We start from the raw sequence: 20,754 nt of genomic DNA on the forward strand, positions 1-20,754 counted from the left end.
TATCCTCAGCCATTTCTGTATTCAAATACACTAGGTTTAGTGTTTCCTTTCTCCACATCCTGTGTTTGAGGAAGCTCCCTCATTTGGCTTACACCCTGATGACAAGACTCACCTTTCACATTGACCAGAGCACAACTGTTTTCCTTGCCATACAGTAGTGGTCATTGTTAGCTGCATGTTTACTGCCATTAATGGTTTTAGACAGTGATAGCAAAAAAAGTTAAAGGTCTTGTAGAGCTTACCTTGTATAGCATAGGGCTACTTGTTGTTGCACTCTCAGGGAAAGGGAAAACTCTGGTATTTGGTGACAAATGTTGTAGGCTCTCGCTGTATGTGGAGAAGAAATAACTTCACTCCCGGAGACCGATGCATTTCTGTTTGTCATGTGACTCACAGACTGAGTAGGCTAGATCATCATGGACATTGATGGAAATAAACATGATTTGGCATAGCTGTTATCAAAACATAGGTTAGTTTGTCATTAGGTGTAGTGTTTTCATGCATTAGGGTCTGGTGAGTCGTGGCTAGTTATTCTGCTGCCCAGAAGGGGTGTGGAACTCTACACAGTCACACTACAGCAAGAGGCGGGGTTGGATATAAGCTACTGTATGATGTTTGTTTTCATAAATTGAATGTGCTCTCTTTTTTCTTCTTCAGGAGATAAGGAACTATTCTCTATGAACTTTGAGTGTGGACTGTAGAAATGCCTCCTTTTTTTTACTCTCTACAAAGAGGAGGCAGGGTAGTAAGTATATGACGTCATCTTTACGTCATCTTTTGGTGAATTATATTTGATGCCCCCCCAGGATCTTTGTGGACTGCTTGTTACCAAACGGGATGATCCTGACCCTCGAGTGCCTTCGTGAGCCCACGCTCATCGCCATCAAACATTAACTGTTCAAGGAGGCCAGGAAGTACCCCCTGCATCTCCTACTACAGGAAGAGACCTCTTACATCTTTGTCAGTGTTACACAGGATGCAGAGCGAGAGGAGTTCTACGATGAAACTAGGAGACTGTGATCTCAGGCTCTTTCAGCCTTTTCTGAAGGTCATGGAACCGGTTGGCAACCGAGAGGAGAAAATTCTTAACAGAGAAATTGGTAAGACTTAGGCTACTTACTACCCTGCCTCCTCTTTGTAGAGAGTAAAAAAAAACATTTAAACAGGCTTACGTTTATATTAGATATCTTCTAAAACATCATATCAGTAAGTGAGTTTCTTTTGTTTCAGGATTCGCAATATGTTTACCCTCCCAATGTGGAATCGACACAAGAACTTCCAAAGCACATCCATGGCAAACTGGACAAATGTAGGCATTGTTGTATCAATTAAAATCAAGCAATGTGATTGTAATGTCATGATGCTGCAAGATGCTGTAACGCTCGTCCTCCTCCTCTACTGAGGAGGAGTAGTAGGAAGGATCGGAGGACCAATGCGCAGCGTGGTAAGTGTCCATATTTTAATAAAGAAATAGAACACTGAAACAAAAACAACAAAGTGAACGAGCGAAAACGAAACAGTCCCGTATGGTAAAACACAGACACAGGAACAATCACCCACAACACACAATGACAAACAGGCTACCTAAATATGGCTCCCAATCAGAGACAACGACTGACACCTGCCTCTGATTGAGAACCATATTAGGCCAAACACATAGAAACAGAATAACATAGAAAAAGGAACATAGACTACCCACCCAACTCACGCCCTGACCATACTAAAACAAAGACATAACAACAAAACTAAGGTCAGAATGTGACAGATGCCTAAGGCATATCTAGTGGGTGTCAAACAACAACCTGTTTTTACTTTGTCAACACATATGCAAACACATTAATAAGCAACAAACAAAATTATCCTTATTCCTTTTCATGATAATCTCTTTCGATGTTGTTTTCAGCCTGTGTGTGGTAATGATTATTCTCTTCTGTTCCATATTTTATAGGTAAAATCATTGTAGTGATTTGGGTGATCGTCTCTCCCAACAACGACAAGCAGAAATACACCTTGAAGATCAACCATGATTGTGTGCCAGAACAGGTGATAGCCGAGGCCATTAGGAAGAAAACCAGGAACATGCTGTTGTCCCCCGAACAACTCAAGATGTGTGTACAGGAGTACCAGGGCAAGTACATGCTCAAAGTGTGCGGCTGTGACGAGTACCTCCTGGAGAAATTCTCCCTGAGTCAATATAAGGTTTGTTGGGCCCTAGTGAGCACTGCATGTAACCAATGCATATACATTGAAGCCTAACATTAGTTCTGACTCAGGTCTATATCTTAAAGGTCCAATGCAGCCATTTTTATCTCAATATCAAATCATTTTTGAGTAGCAATTAAGTACCTTACTGTGACTGTCTTCAATTAAAATGGTAAAAAAAACTATTAAAAACTGTTTCTTAGCACAGAGCAATTTCTTAAGCAAGAATTTGGCTAGGATTGTCTGGTAGGGGTCTGAGTGGGGAGGGGAAAACTGAAAACTAGCTGTTATTGGCAGAGAGGTTGTAACGACGTTCGTCTGAGGAAGAAGGAGAGGACCAAGGTGCAGCGCGGTACGTGTTCATGACTTTTAATAACACTGAACACTAGAACAAAAAATAACAAAACGGAACAAACGAAACAGTCCTGTCTGGTGCAGACACAAAACACTAAGTATGGTTCTCAATCAGAGACAACGATAGACAGCTGCCTCTGATTGAGAACCACACCCGGCCAAACACATAGAAATAGACAACATAGAACAAAAACATAGAATGCCCACCCCAACTCACGCCCTGACCAACCAAAATAGAGACATAAAAAGGATCTCTAAGGTCAGGGCGTGACAGAGGTTTGGAACTCTCGTTCTTATTGGTCTATTAACTAATTTACCACCTGGTGATTTCACCAGGCAGGCCACAGCTCCATCCCACTACAACAGGCTGAAATGTCACAATTTCACAGTATTCCAACCTCATAGTGTGGAGAAGAAAAAATAAATATATACACTACCGTTCAAAAGTTTGAGGTCACTTAGAAATGTCCTTGTTATTGAAAGAAAAGTTAATTTGTTGTCCATTAAAATAACATAAAATTGATCAGAAATACACTGTAGACATTGTTAATGTTATGTAAATGACTATTGTTAATGTAAATTACTATTGTAGTTGGAAATGGCAGATTTTTAATAGAATATCTACATAGGCACACAGAGGCCCATTATCAGCAACCAATGGCACGTTGTGTTAGCTAATCCAAGTTTATCATTTTAAAAAGCTAAATGATCATTATAAAAACACTTTTGCAATTATGTTTGCACAGCTGAAAACTGTTGTTTCTGATTAAAGAAGCAATAAAACTGGCCTTCTTTAGACTAGTTGAGTATTTGGAGCATCAACATTTGTGGGTTCGATTACAGGCTCAAAATGGCCAGAAACAAAGAACTTTCTTCTGAAACTCATCAGTCTCGTACAACGCTGTGTACTACTCCCTTCACAGAACAGCGCAAACTGGATTTAACCAGAATAGAAAGAGGAGTGGGAGGCCCCGGTGCACAACTGAGCAAGAGGACAAGTACATTAGTGTCTAGTTTGAGAAACAGACGCCTCACAAGTCCTCAACTGGCAGCTTCATTAAATAGTACCATCAAAACACCAGTCTCAACGTCAACAGTGAAGAGGCGACTCTAGGATGCTGGCCTTCTAGGCAGAGTTCCTCTGTCCAGTGTCAGTGTTCTTTTGACAATCATAATCTTTTATTTTTATTGGCCAGTCTGAGATATGGATTTTTCTTTGCAACTCTGCCTAGAAGGCCAGCATCCCGGAGTCGCCTCTTCACTGTTGACGTGAAGAGGCGACTCCCTATTTTTTTTTTGTCTATTCTTCCTGTTGTCCATGAAGATTTATGTGCGAATCGGCATCTACCATGGAGGGGAGCAGATTTGTGACAATGTGAACACGCAACGTGTGCCATGCTCTAATTCCAAGTTTTACACACACACAAAACACGTGGTGTCACAGACAGTGACTCACTCATCAATATATATATATTGTTGCTATTTATCCGATGGTAATGTGTTGATCTGTGATTTTTACACTTCTAATTGGTTCAGGGTGATTTACCGTGGCTGTGCTTGTCTCCTAGGTGGAACGAGTGGCTGACCTACGACATGTACATTCCAGACATGCCACGGGCGCTCGCCTCTGTCTCTCCATCTGCTCTGTGAAAGGCAGGAATCGGAAGAAGGAGGCAAGCACTCAGTTTAATCCGACACCCCAGACCTTTAAGAGTATAAATGATACCCACTGGCTAGAACAGTGTTGAATGGTCTTACTTGAATGACCCGAGGTGTCCTCTATGTGCATGTTGAATTACTTATCGACTTGTGGCGTGGAGCGATCATGGCTGTGTAACCTAGGCATGAAAACTGTAACCAACACCTGGGCTGAGTGATATCACCTGAAGGTCGGAGAGATGGGTTTTCGTGCCTATGATGAATTAGAGATAAATGTCTCTAAAGGCCATCCTTTGCGAGCAACCTACTTTACACCTCGAAGCCAATTAACTTGAACTAAAACATAGTCTGTTTGTTTGCCTCCTATTCTTTTCAATTCAATTTAGTACGACTTTTATTCCACAAGGGGGCAATTAGGATGTTTGTGTTGTTAGTTACAAGTACCCCATATAACATTAACTCAAGCCTGTAGGAATGCATTCACTATTCTTTGTGGAAGGATGGCCATTCACAATATGTGTGTTAGTAACCGAAGCCACCCTTTGACCATGATCCTCCTCAGGAGCATTGTCCACTGGCATGGGGGAACGTCAACCTCTATGACTGTACTCACACCATGGTGTCTGGGAAGATGGCTCTGAACCTGTGGCCTGTACCCCACGGCCTGGAGGACCTACTCAACCCCATCAAAGTCACAGGCTCCAACCCCAACAAGGTAATCATGTTAGTTAGCATGTTAATATGACCACTCTATATTTCTGTGATCTTCAGTTCCTATTACAGTATAATGCCTATATTCCGCACACACAGGAAACGCCCTGTCTAGAGCTGGAGTTTGACTACTTCAACTATCCTGTCAAGTTCCCAGACATGACCACTGTGGAGGAGCATGCTAACTGGACAATATCCAGGGAGCTGGGCTTCAACTACTACCAGTCAGGCCAGGTAATAGCATACATAGATATACACTGAGTGTATAAAACATTAGGAACACCTGCTTTTTCCATGACATAAACTGACCAGGTGAAAGCTATGATCCCTTATTGATGTCACTTGTTAAATCCACTTCAATCAGTGTAGATGAAGGATAGGAGACAGGTTAAATAATTATTTTTAAGCCTTGAGACAATTGATACATGGATTGTGTGTGTGTGCCATTCAGAGGGTGGATGGGCAAGACAATATTTAAGTGCCTTTGAACGGGGTACGGTAGTAGGTGCCAGGCGCACTGGTTTTAGGGGATCAAGAACTGCAAAGCTGCTGGGTTTTTCAAGCTCAACAATTTCCCGTGTTTATCAAGAATGGTACACCACCCAAAGGACATCCAGCCAACTTGACACAACTTTGGGAAGCAATGGAGTCAACATGGGCCAGCACCCTGTGGAACGCTTTTGACACCTTGTAGAGTCCATTCACCTGAGGAATTGAGGCTGTTCTGAGAGCAAGAAGGAGTGCAACTCAATATTAGGAAGGTGTACCTAATGTTTTGTACACTCAATGTGCATGGTAGCTGGTCTGATGTGATGTCTGATCCTTTGCAGAGTAAAAGAGTGGCGCGAGACCACACCTTAACAGACAGTGATAGCGAGCAGCTGAGACAGGTGTGCAACCGAGATCACCGAGCAGGAGAAGGACTTCCTCTGGAAGCACAGGTACTGTCAGAAGCAGTACTGTCACCACCACAGACCTAGAATCAGTAGTCACCACCACACTTTACCTGGACAGAACCTCCTAGTGAGGCCTTGACTAGCATGTCTACTGTCGCTTACTCACCAGGCAATAGTGTGTAAATATACCTGAAATCCTTCCCAAGATCCTACTGGCTGTCAAGTGGAACTCAAGAGATGAAGTAGCACAGGTGACATGTTTGTTTTTAACATTACGGAGCCAACAGTTTTTAAAGACACTTCTCTCAAAAATGGACAATGAAAGAAAATGTATTCTGAAAGTCTTCAGTCACCTTTCTGTGAGCTCTTGTTGGAATTGAATCCTCTTCTACTGCAGCACTTCTACCAATGTAATAGTGGGAAGTTACTGTTGTTTTTCTTGCTCTTAGATGTATTGCCTTCTGAAGGATTGGCCAGCAATAAAATCAGAGCAAGCCATGGAGCTGCTGGATTGTAACTATTCAGACCCAATGACCCGTGACTTTGCAGTTCGGTGCCTTGAAGTACTTGACCGATGACAAACTCTCTCAGTACCTCATTTAGTTGGTCCAGGTAGGATTTATTTGGCTTTTGCTTCCAGAGTGACTTCCTCTCACGTTTCTTTGATTGTTTGGACAGTTGTCAAATATAAAATGTCATAATGACTATAATCTCCATACTCTCTTGTCAGGTTCTGAAATATGAGCAGTACCTTGATAACCCACTGGTACGATTTCTGCTGAAAAAGGCCTTGACTAACCACACAATAGGACTTATTTTTCTGGCACTTAAAGTGAGTTACTAATAGTTACTTTACTGAGTCAATTCCATTACTTTCACAGAGTTGACTAATTGCTAATGCCCTATAACTCATCCACATTCACTGTCCATTATGTGCCCTAGGTCTGAGATGCACAATAAGACGGTGAGCCAGCGGTTCGGCCTGCTCTTGGAGTCCTACTTCCACGCCTGTGGCATGTACCTCAAGCACCTATGCAGACAGGTGGAGGCCATGGAGAAACCTCACTGACATCCTCAAACAGGAGAAGGACGAGACTCAGAAAGTAACCCAGCACTCCCTCTCTCTCTAATACACTCAGGCTTATTGTGCAACATGATGATCTGTTAGAGAATCTCTGTGGTTTCAGCTTACTGTTCCACGTTTCTGTTTCACTTCTGAAACTGACATCAGTGGCTCTGTTTACCTAATGTTGTGAAAACTAGGCTTCACATTTCAAATAGGACATCTATCTTCACAGCTTGCTCTGTGTGGCCCTTGCAGGTGCAGATGAAGTTCCTGGTGGAGCAGATGAGGACGCCAGACTACATAGATGCCTTGCAGAACTTCACCTTCCCCCTCAACCCTGCACACCAGCTGGGAAACATACGGTGAGCATGCCACACTGGCACTCCTGTGCCTTACCCACATTCTGAATATAGACACTATTGAAACTGTAGATGGGGCATTCTGTTTCAATGGCTAAAATGGTCAGCAATCTCTCTTAAATGGCCCTAGTGGGAATATTACATTAATTTGATCTAAGAGAGAGAAGGTAACCTTTCTAGTTCCCCATCATAACGTTCTTCTCATGCATGAAAATGTGAAATGTCATCGGTAAACCGATTGTAAACCGAAGTGCTCAGCCGCTGGGCCCCTCAGTGCGGACGACTTGCACTCTAACACTGTTCATCCAATTTATCAATGAAATTAATGCAGCTGCATGTGTTGCTTGCACCTTGTAAAATGCTCTGACACCCCCAGGCTTGAGAAGTGCAGAATCATGTAATCTGCCAAAAGGCCACTGTGGCTCAACTGGGAAAACCCTGACATCATGTCTGAGCTCCTCTTCCAGAACAATGAGATCATATTAAAAAATTGAGATGTTGAGTCCGAGTCAGGTTTCATATTCATTCTGCGTTCTAAAGAAGAGCTTTACCTTGTAATGTTGTACTGGATCAGTTTGGTTAAATGAATGGAATGTATTTAAATTCTACCATGGCACACTGAATATGACTTTGTTTGTTTCAGACCTGCGACAGAACATGCTAACACTTCAGATCATCAGAATCATGGAGAACATTTGACAGAACCAGGGTCTAGACCTGAGGATATTGCCGTACAACTGCATGTCTCTAGGTGACCGTGTGGGGCTGATCAACGTGGTGCGGAGCTCTCACAACATCATTCAGATCCAGTGTAAAGGTGGCCTGAAGGGGGCACTACAGTACAACAGCTCAGAACTACACAAGTGGCTCAAAGACAAGAACAAGGGAGAGATGTGAAGAAACTATATGTGGTATGGGCACTTTCCTTCACAATTGTATTGGTTTGAAAATCGTAAATCATAGTGTGTCATGGCTCAGATTTGACATTGTAACTCTGTATGTAGGTATGACCTGGCCATTGGCTTGTTTACACGATCCTGTGCTGGGTATTCATCCTAGGCATCGGTGACAGACACAACAGTAACATAATGGTGAAGGACGATGGGCAGGTAGGACCTGAGTTCTCAACAAGCTATTGTCATGATTTATTACAGACTCTCTTCCATACTACTGCTTTAACAAATGGATTGATATCAGTATCTACTGCTAAATCAACCATTTTCAACATAGACTATATATTTCAATGGCCAAATTTATGCTTGGGATGGATTTTTTGAGGCTAGAGAATTGAGAGGCAACAAGGGGAATGGTATATACTGATTCTTCTGCATTTTCCCTCCTATTCTGTTTCTCAGGTTCTAGGAGATGTGCTATAAGGCCTACTTGGCCATCAGGCAACATGCCAACCTCTTCATCAACCTGTTCTCCATGATGTTGGGCTCTGGGATGCCTGAGCTGCAGTTTCCTACATTGCCTACATCTGTAAGACCCTGGCACTGGACAAGACTGAACAGGAGGCCCTGGACTACATCATGAAGCGGATGAACGACGCCCACCACGGCGGCTGGACCCCCAAGATGGACTGGATCTTCCACACCATCTGCCAGCACGCACTCAACTGAGCCCAGGCAGGGATACCTTCACCCAGCCCAGACCTGCCGGACACACCTGCCAACTGTGAGCAGCACATCCAAACCTCATGAACTGATGGGTGATGTCTTACCGAGCACTTAACAATCCAGAGCGATATTTTAGTTTTTTTTACTGTATTTGTTTCCTGCAGCAGCTTAACTAACTCACCTTCTCAAAAAACGTTGTTTTTTTTACTATTTATTTAACATTTATTTAACTAGGGAAGTGAGTTAAGAAGTCATTCTTATTTACAATGACGGCCTACCCCGGCCAAACCCGGACGACGCTGGGCCAATTGTGCGGCGCCCTATGTTACTCCCAATCACGTCCGGTTGTGATACAGCCTGGAATCGAACCAGGGTCTGTAGTGACACCTCTAGCACTGAGAAGCAGTGCCTCAGACCGCTGCGTCACTAGTGTTTTGTCCATACATTTTCTTTGAACCTTTTGTGTACACTTTTCTCTTCTAAGAGACACCTTCCCTCTGTATTTATTTTTCTTGTTCCTTTCATTTTTGTAAAAGCGAAGAATTTGCCTGTCACCTTTACAGGGTCACGGGGTATAGGTGTCTTCCTGTAACGTAAATGCCTGTTGAATATGCACGGTACATAGGAACTCCCCCCCCAAAAAACAAGGTATGAATTCAGTCACCTCTGGAAGTAAAAGTGTTACATTGAGGCCCAATGGCTCTATTTGGTGGTCATTTCTAGCGCCACAGTTTTTGAATCCATTGTCATACTCCTCTTGCCATCATATTTAGCAGATTGTGCAGATGTTTATTTTTGGGACACACACACACGCTGTGTGTGATACTACAGCAGTGCTGGAAGTAATGAATGTGCTGTCAAGAAATCCTTGCCGTGTAGAAAGGAAACCTTAATGTAGTTGACATACAATGAGCAAGGGCTGGATTTCTCCTTCTTGTGTCTTTGAGGTCAATGGTAACACACCTCTGTTGCTCAGTGAGACGCCTTCAGTTGAGCTTGGTCATAATGAATGTTGAGAAGTGCATTAAGCTAGACAGTCATAGTCACATCTTGTAACTGATGTTTTGATCATGTCAATGATGCAGCTGGATTGTGAACTATATGAATGTCACAGTGCTATAGGTTAGAATGGGGAGAATCGGGCAGTACATTGTGAACATAATACTTTATTTGTAAATGTTGGGAGGTGGATGAAGTCTGATCAGTGAATGTGAGATATTTAATGGCTGTTCTGAGGCAGCTAGTCAGCACTGTTTGTGTGTGTGTGAACTAGAATCTTCCGCCCCCTGTTTGCTATTGTGTTCTTAGTGTAAACCTTTCGATAATAGTTTGACTTAGGCAACTCTGAATAAAAGCTGTGGGATACGGTTTTCATTCCATAATGGCATCTTAAAGTCCAAGCCTCTTTCATATGAAGGACATTCATTTTCAAGTGAAAACTCTGAATTCTCAATAATGTTCTCAAGCATAACTAGTGGCTGTTTATGGAAGATTTTTCCCCAACGACAACAAATTTCTCAGAAAGTGATCAAGAAAAAAAACACACTTTGCCTTTTGTAACAGTTTTTGTTGATTCTATGAAAGTCAGTTTTGTGTCTATTTTTATGTTATGTGAATCGCTCATGGTTGTATCTGCATTACCATAGAAAGCCTAACACATACTTTTGTATATATTGTGTATGTGGACACCCCTTCAAATTAGTGGATTCTGCTATTTCAGCCACACCTATTGCTGAGAGGTGTATAAAATCGAACACACAGCCATGCAATCTCCCTAGACAAACATTGGCAGCAGAATGGCCTTACTGAAGAGCTCAGTGACTTTCAATGTGGCACTGTCATAGGATGACACCTTTCCAACAAGTCAGTTTGTCAAGTTTCTGCCATAGAGCTGCCCCGGGCAAATGTAAGTGCTATTATTGTGAACTGGAAATGTCTAGGAGCAACAACGGCTCAGCTGCAAAGTGGTAGGCCACACAAGCTCACAGAACGGGACCGCTGAAGTGCGTCTGTCCTCAGTTGCAACACTCACTACCGAGTTCCAAAATGCTTCTGGAAGAAACGTCAGCACAATAGCTGTTCGTTTGGAGCTTCATGAAATGGGTTTCCAGGGCCAAACAGCTGCACAGAAGCCTAAGATCACCATGCGCAATGCCAAGTGTCAGCTGGAGTGGTGTAAAGCTTGCCGCCATTGGACTGGAGCAGTGGAAATGCGTTCTCTAGAGTGATGAATCACACTTCACCATCTGGCAGTCCGACGGACTAATCTGGGTTTGGCGGAAGAACGCTAGCTGCCGGAATGCATAGTGCCAACTGTAAAGTTTGGTGTAGGAGGAATAATGGTCTGGGGCTGTTTTTCATGGTTCGGGCTAGGCACCTTAGTTCTAGTGAAGTTCCAGTGAAGGGTATCTGTACTTTACTTTACTATTTATATTTTGGAAAACTTTTACTTTTACTTCACTACATTCCTAAAGAAAATATTTTACTTTTTACTCCATATATTTTCCCTGACACCCAAAAGTACTCGTTACATTTTGAATGCTTAGCAAGACAGGAAAATGGTCCAATCCACGCTCTTATCAAGAGAACATCCCTGGTCATCCCGACTGCCTCTGATCGGGCAGACTCACTAAACACACATGCTTCATTTGTAAATGATGTCTGAGCATTGGAATGTGCCGCTGGGTTTCCGTAATTAAATAAAAAACAAGAAAATGGCGCCATCTGGTTTGCTTAATATAAAGAATTTGAAATTATTTTTACTTTTGATACTTAAGTATATTTTAGCAATTACATTTACTTTTGATACTTCAGTATATTTAAAACCAAATACTTTTAGACATTTACTCAAGTAGAATTTTACTAGGTGACTTTTACTTGAGTCATTTTTTATAAAGGTATCTTTACTTTTACTCAAGTATGACAATTGGGTACTTTTTCCACAGACTGTCTTATAAGCAATTGTATCCCTTTCCATCTAAATTTTGTCAGATGCATTCATTTCAAGCTTATAGTAGACCTGCCAACCTGTATCCATTTTGAGTATCGTGGGCACACAATTCGAGGTCAAAGTACACTGGTACGATACCAAGCTTATACTATACAATTTTTTTTTTTTTTAATAAGCCTGCTGCACTGCTTTTCACTCGTAAAATAGCTGCACCATACACTCGTTCAGGAACAGAAACTGTGTAGCATATTTAGTGGGCGGAACATGCTCTGATCTCCGCAACGGTGTTAGGCGCAAGCACATTGACTAGCAAAGAAACCTGCGTTCGTGGACGGAAAGAGACTCATGGCAGAGAGAGCTGTTCCGGAAAAGAAAGCAGTTTACATTTTCACTAGACTGTCCACGTAAAGACGCATATTAGAATAATCATTACCACTTAATATAACCTAGAAGAATGTGTAGTCACTGAGGGGGTCCAACTTCCAGAGGGCTTCACAGATCTCCCCCCCCTTCCCTTAGTCCTATGTCTGCACCACCTTGTCAGAAATGTAAATATAATACAGTGAGTGTGGTAAACGGGTTGTAAATATTTCCCACTTGCTGAACAGCACCAGGGAAGGCATTGTGATGCTGTACTTGAAACATTTGTAAGAAATAAAAACACTTTCATATTCAGCTTCAAAAGTGACTTGAAATGTAATTGTTCTAAACCACGTTTGTATGTTGAAAACAAAGTTGTCATGGCCATTTGATATATAGCACGGAGTGTTAGCACAGGGAAATCCTATCCCGATTGTGAATGTTCAAATAATTTGGTCATCAAACAAGTGACCATGGCTAACACAGACCCAGAGCCAGCCCTGCCCTCTGTGGGGCAGAAGGAAATTCTAAGATATGTGTCAACTTATTGGGCTATACATTGGTGTAAAAGGAAATAATCATTTTGATGTGTAAATGGTGCAATTGTTATTTAAGAACAAGGTTCAAAGGCCATCTTTGTTACTCCTCTTTATTTAATACAGTACTTTTATTCTGACAGGTTTATAGACATATTGAATTATATTTTTAATATACTGTATTTTGTCATTGCTATCAACAATGCTACAATGATTGTATTTATTACGCAGTCAGCTTGCATGAGAGTTGGTTAAAATAATATTATTTTAGTCATTCTGCTAAACAGCTGTAAATAAAGTTTGACGCTATAGGAACAACTAATAATACTTCTAACCAGTGACATCTGCATTATTAAATACAGTATACTTTGTGTTTCAGTTTGTTCCTCAGTTAAATACTTGCATTGTATCCAGACTGACTAGAATTATTTGAGTATTATGTGACAGTGTACAAATAAACTTCTCAGTTAAGTACTTGCATTTGTGGATAGTGTGTTGCTTTACAGAACAACAGCACCCAGCACAATTTAATTCATTTAGTTATTTGTTTTTCGTATCAAATGGCTAAACAGTCAAGATGCACTTTGACAAATTTGAAGGAATACTAAAGCAAGATTGAACTGCATTGTCAGAAAGAGATAATAAAAGCATGGTAATTTTTTATTTCAAATCAGCAGGTGTGCTTATGATACAAATGCACTATACAGCGTGCACTTATTTTTTCCACAGCACGTCTAAATCACTTAAGCCCTCCTCTACCACTGGCAAAGGTGTTGTGCTTTTGTCCTGTGCAGGCCTCGGGGTTGTTGGGGGGACAAACTGCTTCCAGGGCTTGGAGGGGCAGTGGAAGGGGCTCTCAGCAGCAGTGGTGGGGGCCACAGAGGGCAGGGCTGGCTCTGGGTCTGTGTTAGCCATGGTCACAGCAGTCGGGCTGCGCTCCTGAGACTCCTCTGATGACTCTTCTTTGGCTGAAGCAGTAGAAGCTTGGGTTGTTTTAACTTCAGCAAAACTGTTGAAGTTCCTCAAGGGAGACCATCCAGGAGGTCTTCTTCTAAAGACTTCCTATGAATGGAAAGATTTTTCTTGTCAAAATCCTCCATCATTTAGTACAAATCCCCAAAATGTATAGCTACACATCACTACCCTATTCATTTATCAGATTTTCTGAACATCATTAATATGCTATAGTAGTACTGTTTGCACAATGTCTCACAAAATTGTCAAGGGGACCCGGTGCACATTCCACATTTGCTTCTGCAGTCTCATGCCTCCAAGGTGCCACATCTACAGTGGAATTGCAGTGAGCGAGTTCCTAGTGAGATAGCATACAAGATGATAGCGATGCCAGGGACAAGCATTCATGATACATCACATGACAGTGAATTATGAAATGTATTTCATTTACGTACAGAAGTATTACAACACCAGAATCATATATTAGATCAAATACAGTAGGTTATTTAAAAAATACTATGAGCTCTAATGTAGTTTACCACATCAGCATCTGGATGACATTCGTCGTTCAGCTCTTTGTGGTCCGCTTTGGAGCAATTGCTTTTCCTCATATCGAACATCAGTCTATACCTGAATCCAGCAACCACCTGAGAAGAGCGTGTGAAAGAATGTAGAAGTTATTCAAATACAATAGTTTGAGCCCCCCCTCCCACTCAATGAACTCTGGAATGACACTCCTAATGCGAACAAGTGCATTGTAGTCCAACGGTCACAACCATAAAGATACATTCCGCCACACGCACCACACCTCCCAATGCCAGAACCAAGGTGATGATTTGGTGTATTTCCATTGGAAGGGATGAGCAAAGATACTTATCTTCTTACAAAATATGATATTTTTTATAAATCTCTGTTTCTTTGTGTTGTTTGTCATTGTTGTAAGGCCCATTACCCCCGATCCCAACTAGTTACGCTGTTACCTGATTCACACTATAGGGCGCCAACAGTACAATGCTGGCTCTGATATTTTCTTTTCACAAGTTTCTTTCCAGCATGGGTTCAGAAGCTATGGTGGATGTGTAACCAGGCCAGCCCTGGAATAGTTAAGCTCAGCATGATTTGACTTGGTTGGGCCCTATAGTGTGAATCAGGCTTGAATTGAATTAGGTGTTTAGAGTCATGGTGCTTAACCTTCCACCAGGGGGTGTAGTTGGCTAGTCTTTGTAATGTTCAATAACTCCCAGTGAGATTTGCAATTGATTTACCTGTCTAGTAGCGAAACCAACACTGTTCAGGACGAAGTGGTGACTGGAGTCAGAATCAGCATTGAACCTGGTGATGGAGTATGTCAAGGGATCCTTCAGGTCCTCACTCTCCACATCAATCTCCCTAGGACACCCCAGACATGTGGACCGTCCAGCAACAACAGGGGCCTCCACTGGAAGTCAGAGAGAGTTGTCAGTATCACAGTTTGTCTCAGCTGCTCAATAGAAAATTATTTTAGCCACATATTCTGGGTGATTCTAGTCACTGTAAATACATATTCTGCAGCATGAGTCATTCTATGGTCAATATTTATTGGGTTATCTAGAAATAGACTTGTCGGTGTTGTATGGCTTGGTCTACTTGGTGTGAAGTGAAAAACTAACCACCTGGGTCACAGAAAACTGCCAGGACCTTTTTATCTGTCTCTGACATGTGGACTGTTGCCTTACAAGGCCTTGGCACCTGATAAACAAAGAAAAAGTGGAAAAAAACGTTAATTGCCAAGAGATGTAATCTAATAACAATGCATTCTTCACCTAGTGAAATTATTAAAATGTACAGTTACCTTGTTCCCGGTGGGGAGGTAGTCACAGTCTCTCCAGACTTTGTCTCCCCCTGCTGGACAGTCAGTGACCCTGCTATTGAATTCCACAAAGTACTGAGTGCCAGAGTCATTCTGAGCCTACAAGAGAGGAACGCAATACTGGACTGTGACTCGGTGTAGGAATGTTCGTATTCCCTCTTCAACAACAGAATGAACTCAAGATGTATGCAAATAGGACAGGATAAATAACTAAATATAAAATTACAATATTCTCAATCACTAAGCCACCTACCTTTGAGGACTCCAGAATCTGGTAGAGTGCTAGTTGATTTCCAGAAGGAAGCTTCTCATTATACTTGACTAGGGCCATGTCCACAGCTGCCTCCACATCTTTGTCATCACAGAACGCCAGGACCTGCTCCGGCTCCAGCTCCTGCCCCTGTCCTGGAGCCCAAAGCTGGAGAGAGAACACCACCAGCACACACAGTCTCACTCCAAGTTTCATAATGAATGTCCCAGGTCCAGAGAGAATAAAATGTGAGACCAGATTTCGTTCCCTACTGGACTCCTACCTCTGAAATGATTGACTGTAGTCTATTCGCCTACACAAACCTGTTCAAATAAAATGAGACTGTGCACAATCAGAAAGCCATCCAGGCAGTCCCAGTGACAACAGAGTAAATGTTTACTTATCTGCTGTCACCACCATGCCTGCACTCTTTAAAAAGCAATACCCTTTTCTGACTTGTAGAGAGTTTATGGCATGCAAGAAAAATAATGGACATGTTTAAGTAGATATTATCCTCCTACAGTCACTTGTTGTGATACCAGTTTGTTTGACACATCTAAAAAGATCCATACATGACTGATAACGAACTATGTAAGAGTCAAGTGTACGGGTCAACTATGTTAGATTCGCGTGCCTGAGGAGGGTTTATCTTCCTGTCTCCTCTATAATGTAAGGAATTAAACCTATCTTACTGTGCTGTGAATGTGCTGGTCAAATGACACATTATCCCAAATGAATGACCTGTAGTAGCCACTTCATATTATGCAATGACTATATCAAAACCTTTTGGTCTAATGAAAACTAATTGTCTATCCCTAAAGTAAACATAAATATTAGTTTAGTTTTAAGTGGGTGTCATACGGTAATACAATAATAAAGGTCTCTGCTATTTAGATGTAAATGGGGAAGGAATAAGACAACCTCTCTACAACAATAAAGACTTTGGATGGGTAAATATCACGCCTAACCAGACACTTTCCAAAAAAAATTGTCAGTTTGTCAATGCAGAGTTAAGCCTGACCTGCATTGACACTGCTGCAGTACTGTGTATTTTAGGAGAAACTTTGTCCCTCTCTACCTTTGACCCTGATTGCCTCCAATGCCTGCCTACGCACAGTTTGATTTCCCCAGCTTAGCCATTCCCAGAAACCAACTACAACTCTGGTGCAATAATAATACAAATAATAATACAAATGCAATCTTTGATTAACCAATGGAAAACATATTTTCAATTTAGAGGCTAACATCTTTAACTCCTGGCTAATGCAAACAAGTAATTGTCATAAAAAATGTGAATTCAACAGACCAGATGGTCTGGTCCCTTTTTGACCAAGTGGGCCTGTCTAATTTTTTTTTGGGGGGGGGGGGGGGGGGGGTTGCACAATATTATCATTATCTGGCTAATAATGTGGGCCTCAAGGAAAGACATTTACAGGTTTTTTTTCTCAGAAATACCAGAGACGATTTCTGGTACCAGTCCGCTCTGTTTCAACATATGACCTTTAAATGAACCAACCTACTTTTAGGCTATGTTTTTAGGTAATAAAAAAAATACGAATATTTCACCTTTATTTAACCAGGTAGGCTAGTTGAGAACAAGTTCTCATTTACAACTGCAACCTGGCCAAGATAAAGCACAGCAGTTCGACACATACAACAACACAGAGTTACACATGGAATAAACAAACATACAGTCAATAATACAGTAGAAAAAGAAAAATCTTTATACAGTTAGTGCAAATGAGGTAAGATAAGGGAGGTAAGGCAATAAATAGGCCATGGTGGCGAAGTAATTACAATATAGCAATTAGAATGGTAGATGTGCAGAAGATTAATGTGCAAGTAGAGATACTGGGGTGCAAAGGAGCAAGATAAATAAATAAATACAGCATGGGGATGAGGTAGTTGGATGGGCTGTTTACAGATGGGCTATATACAGGTGCATTAATCTGTGAGCTGCTCTGACAGCTGGTGCTTAAAGCTAGTGAGGGAGATACAGGTCTCCAGCTTCAGTGATTTTTGCAGTTCGTTCCAGTCATTGGCAGCAGAGAACTGGAAGGAAAGGCGGCCAAGGAGGAATTGGCTTTGGGGGTGACCAGTGAGATATACCTGCTGGAGCGCGTGCTACGGGTGGGTGCTGCTATGGTGACCAGTGAGCTGAGATAAGGAGGGGCTTTACCTGGCAGAGACTTGTAGATGACCTGGAGCCAGTGGGTTTGGCGACGAGTATGAAGCGATGGCCAGCCAACGAGAGCGTACAGGTCGCAGTGGTAGGTAATATATGGGGCTTTGGTGACAAAACGGATAGCACCGCGATAAACTACATCCAATTTGTTGAGTAGAGTGTTGAAGGCTATTTTATAGATGACATCGCCAAATTCGAGGATCGGTAGGATGGTCAGTTTTACGAGGGTATGTTTGGCAGCATGAGTGAAGGATGCTTTGTTGCGAAATAGGAAGCCGATTCTAGATTTAATTTTGGATTGGAGATGCTTAAAACCTCTTGAAGCTAGGGGGCAGAATTTTTATGTTTGGAAAAAATAACGTTCCCAATGTAAGCTGCCTATTTCTCAGGCCCAGATGCTAGAATATGCATATAATTGACAGATTAGGATAGAAAACACTCAAAAGTTTCCAAAACTGTCAAAATATTGTCTGTGAGTATAACAGAACTGATTTTGCAGGCGAAAACCTGAGGAAATCCAACCTGGAAGTGTCTCTTATTTTGAAAAATCCCTGTTCCATTGCCTGCCTTTCCTCCATTTAAAGGGATATCAACCAGATTCCTTTTCCAATTGTTTCCTCAGGGTGTGAACAGTCTTTAGACATAGTTTCAAGCTTTTATTCTGAAAAATGAGCGAGATTTATCAAAACGCGTCAGTGGATAGCTGAATGTCCTTCGATTAGTTCATGCGCGCGAAAGTTGTAGCTAGACATTTTCTTTATCTCTTTTATTGAATAGTTTACCGTCCGGCTGAAATATTATCGAAATATAATAAATTATTATTATTATTTATGTTAAAAACAACCTGAGGATTGATTATAAAAAACGTTTGACATGTTTCTACGAACTTTACGGATACTATTTGGAATTTTCATCTGCCCTTCATGACTGCTCGAGCCTGTTGATTTCTGAACATAAGCACCAACCAAATGGAGGTTTTTGGATATAAAAATAATATTTATTGAACAAAAGGAACATTTATTGTGTAACTGGGAGTTTCGTGAGTGCAAACATCCGAAGATCATCAAAGGTTAGCGATTAATTTTATTGCTTTTCTGACTTTCGTGACCAATCTACATTGCTGCTAGCTGTTCGTAATGTTTTGTCTAGTGATTGATAAACTCACAAACGCTTGGATTGCTTTCGCTGTAAAGCATATTTTCTAAATCTGACACAATAGGTGGATTAACAACAAGCTAAGCTGTGTTTTGGTATATTTAACTTGTGATTTCATAAAAATAAATATTTGTAGTATTTATTTTTTATTTGGCGCTCTGCAATTCAGCAGTTGTTTACGAAAATGATCCCGTTAAAGTGAGTCTGTAAGGAGAGTTTACAGTCTAGCCAGACACCTAGGTATTTGTAGTTGTCCACATATTCTAAGTCAGAACCGTCCAGAGTGGTGATGCTGGACGGGTGGGCAGGTGCAGACAGTGATCGGTTGAAGAGCATGCACTTAGTTTTCATTGCATTAAAGAGCAGTTGGAGGCCACGGAAGGAGAGTTGTATGGCATTGAAGCTCGTCTGGAGGTTAGTTAACACAGTGTCCAAAGAAGGGCCAGAAGTATACAGAATGGTGTCGTCTGCGTAGAGGTGGATCAGACACTCACCAGCAGCGAGAGCGACATCATTAATGTATACAGAGAAGAGAGTCGGCCCGAGAATTGAACCCTGTGGCACCCCCATAGAGACTGCAAGAGGTCCGGACAACAAGCCCTCCGATTTGACACACTGAACTCTATCAGAGAAGTAGTTGGTGAACCAGGCGAGGCAATCATTTGAGAAACCAAGGCTGTTGAGTCTGCCAATAAGAATGTGGTGATTGACAGAGTCGAAAGCCTTGGCCAGGTCGATGAATACGTTTGCACAGTATTGTCTCTTATCGATGGCGGTTATGATATCATTTAGAACGTTGAGCGTGGCTGATGTGCACCCATGACCAGCTCTGAAACCAGATTGCATAGCGGAGAAGGTACCATGGGATTCGAAATGGTCGGTAATCTGTTTGTTGACTTGGCTTTCGAAGACCTTAGAAAGGCAGGGTAGGATAGATATAGGTCTGTAGCAATTTGGGTCTAGAGTGACTCCCCCTTTGAAGAGGGGGATGACCGCGGCAGCTTTCCAATCTTTGGGAATCTCAGACGATACGAAAGAGAGATTGAACAGGGTAGTAATAGGGGTTGCAACAATTTTGGCAGATAATTTTTAAAAGTGAGGGTCCAGATTGTCTAGCCTGGCTGATTTGTAGGGGTCCAGGTTTTGCAGTTCTTTAAGAACATCAGCTATCTGGATTTGGGTGAAGGAGTAATGGGGGAGGCTTGGGTGAGTTGCTGTGGGGAGTGCAGGGCTGTTGACCGGGGTAGGGGTAGCCAGGTGGAAAGCATGGCCAGCCGTAGAAAAATTCTTATTGAAATTCTCAATTATAGTGGATTTATCGGTGGTGACAGTATTTCCTAGCCTCAGTGCAGTGGGCAGCTGGGAGGAGGTGCTCTTATTCTCCATGGACTTTACAGTGTCCCAGAACCTTTTTGAGTTTGTGCTACAGGATGCAAATTTCTGCTTGAAAACGCTAGCCTTAGCTTTCCTAACTGCCTGTGTATATTTGTTCCTGACTTCCCTGAAAAGTTGCATATCACGGGGGTTATCGATGCTAATGCAGAACGCCACAGGATGTTTTCGTGCTGGTCAAGGGCAGTCAGGTCTGGAGAGAACCAAGGGCTATATCTGTTCTTGGTTAAAAAAAATTGAAAGGGGCATGCTTATTT

At 41.9% G+C, this 20,754-nt stretch overlaps 1 protein-coding gene and 1 pseudogene across 1 annotated transcript; one reads left to right on the plus strand and one right to left on the minus strand.

Annotated features, from left to right (window-relative positions):
- The first annotated feature begins 801 nt into the window (after positions 1–801).
- On the plus strand, positions 802–8,869 carry LOC120052075 (annotated as a pseudogene).
- Positions 8,870–12,809: 3,940 nt separating this feature from the next.
- LOC120052534 (kininogen-1-like) lies at positions 12,810–16,113 on the minus strand. The gene is made up of 7 exons (XM_038999507.1): positions 15,769–16,113; positions 15,498–15,614; positions 15,319–15,394; positions 14,932–15,104; positions 14,206–14,313; positions 13,926–14,024; positions 12,810–13,774 (listed from the first exon to the last, which is right to left on the minus strand). The coding sequence occupies exons 1-7, from the start codon at positions 15,979–15,981 to the stop codon at positions 13,427–13,429; spliced, it is 1,134 nt and encodes a 377-aa protein (XP_038855435.1). The 5' UTR covers positions 15,982–16,113; the 3' UTR covers positions 12,810–13,426.
- Between the last annotated feature and the right edge of the window lie 4,641 nt (positions 16,114–20,754).

This window comes from Salvelinus namaycush, chromosome 8 (genome assembly GCF_016432855.1).
Source record: "Salvelinus namaycush isolate Seneca chromosome 8, SaNama_1.0, whole genome shotgun sequence".
Lineage (NCBI taxonomy): Eukaryota > Metazoa > Chordata > Actinopteri > Salmoniformes > Salmonidae > Salvelinus > Salvelinus namaycush.

Excerpts from the sequence above, each read along its gene's own strand:
- LOC120052534 (XM_038999507.1), bottom strand. The coding sequence starts at position 15,981 with ATGAAACTTGGAGTGAGACTGTGTGTGCTGGTGGTGTTCTCTCTCCAG. Across the intron at positions 15,105-15,318 it reads GGCAGTTTTCTGTGACCCAG|TGGAGGCCCCTGTTGTTGCT; the intron begins GTGGTTAGTTTT and ends TCTGACTTCCAG. Across the intron at positions 14,025-14,205 it reads GTCATCCAGATGCTGATGTG|GAACTCGCTCACTGCAATTC; the intron begins GTAAACTACATT and ends CTATCTCACTAG.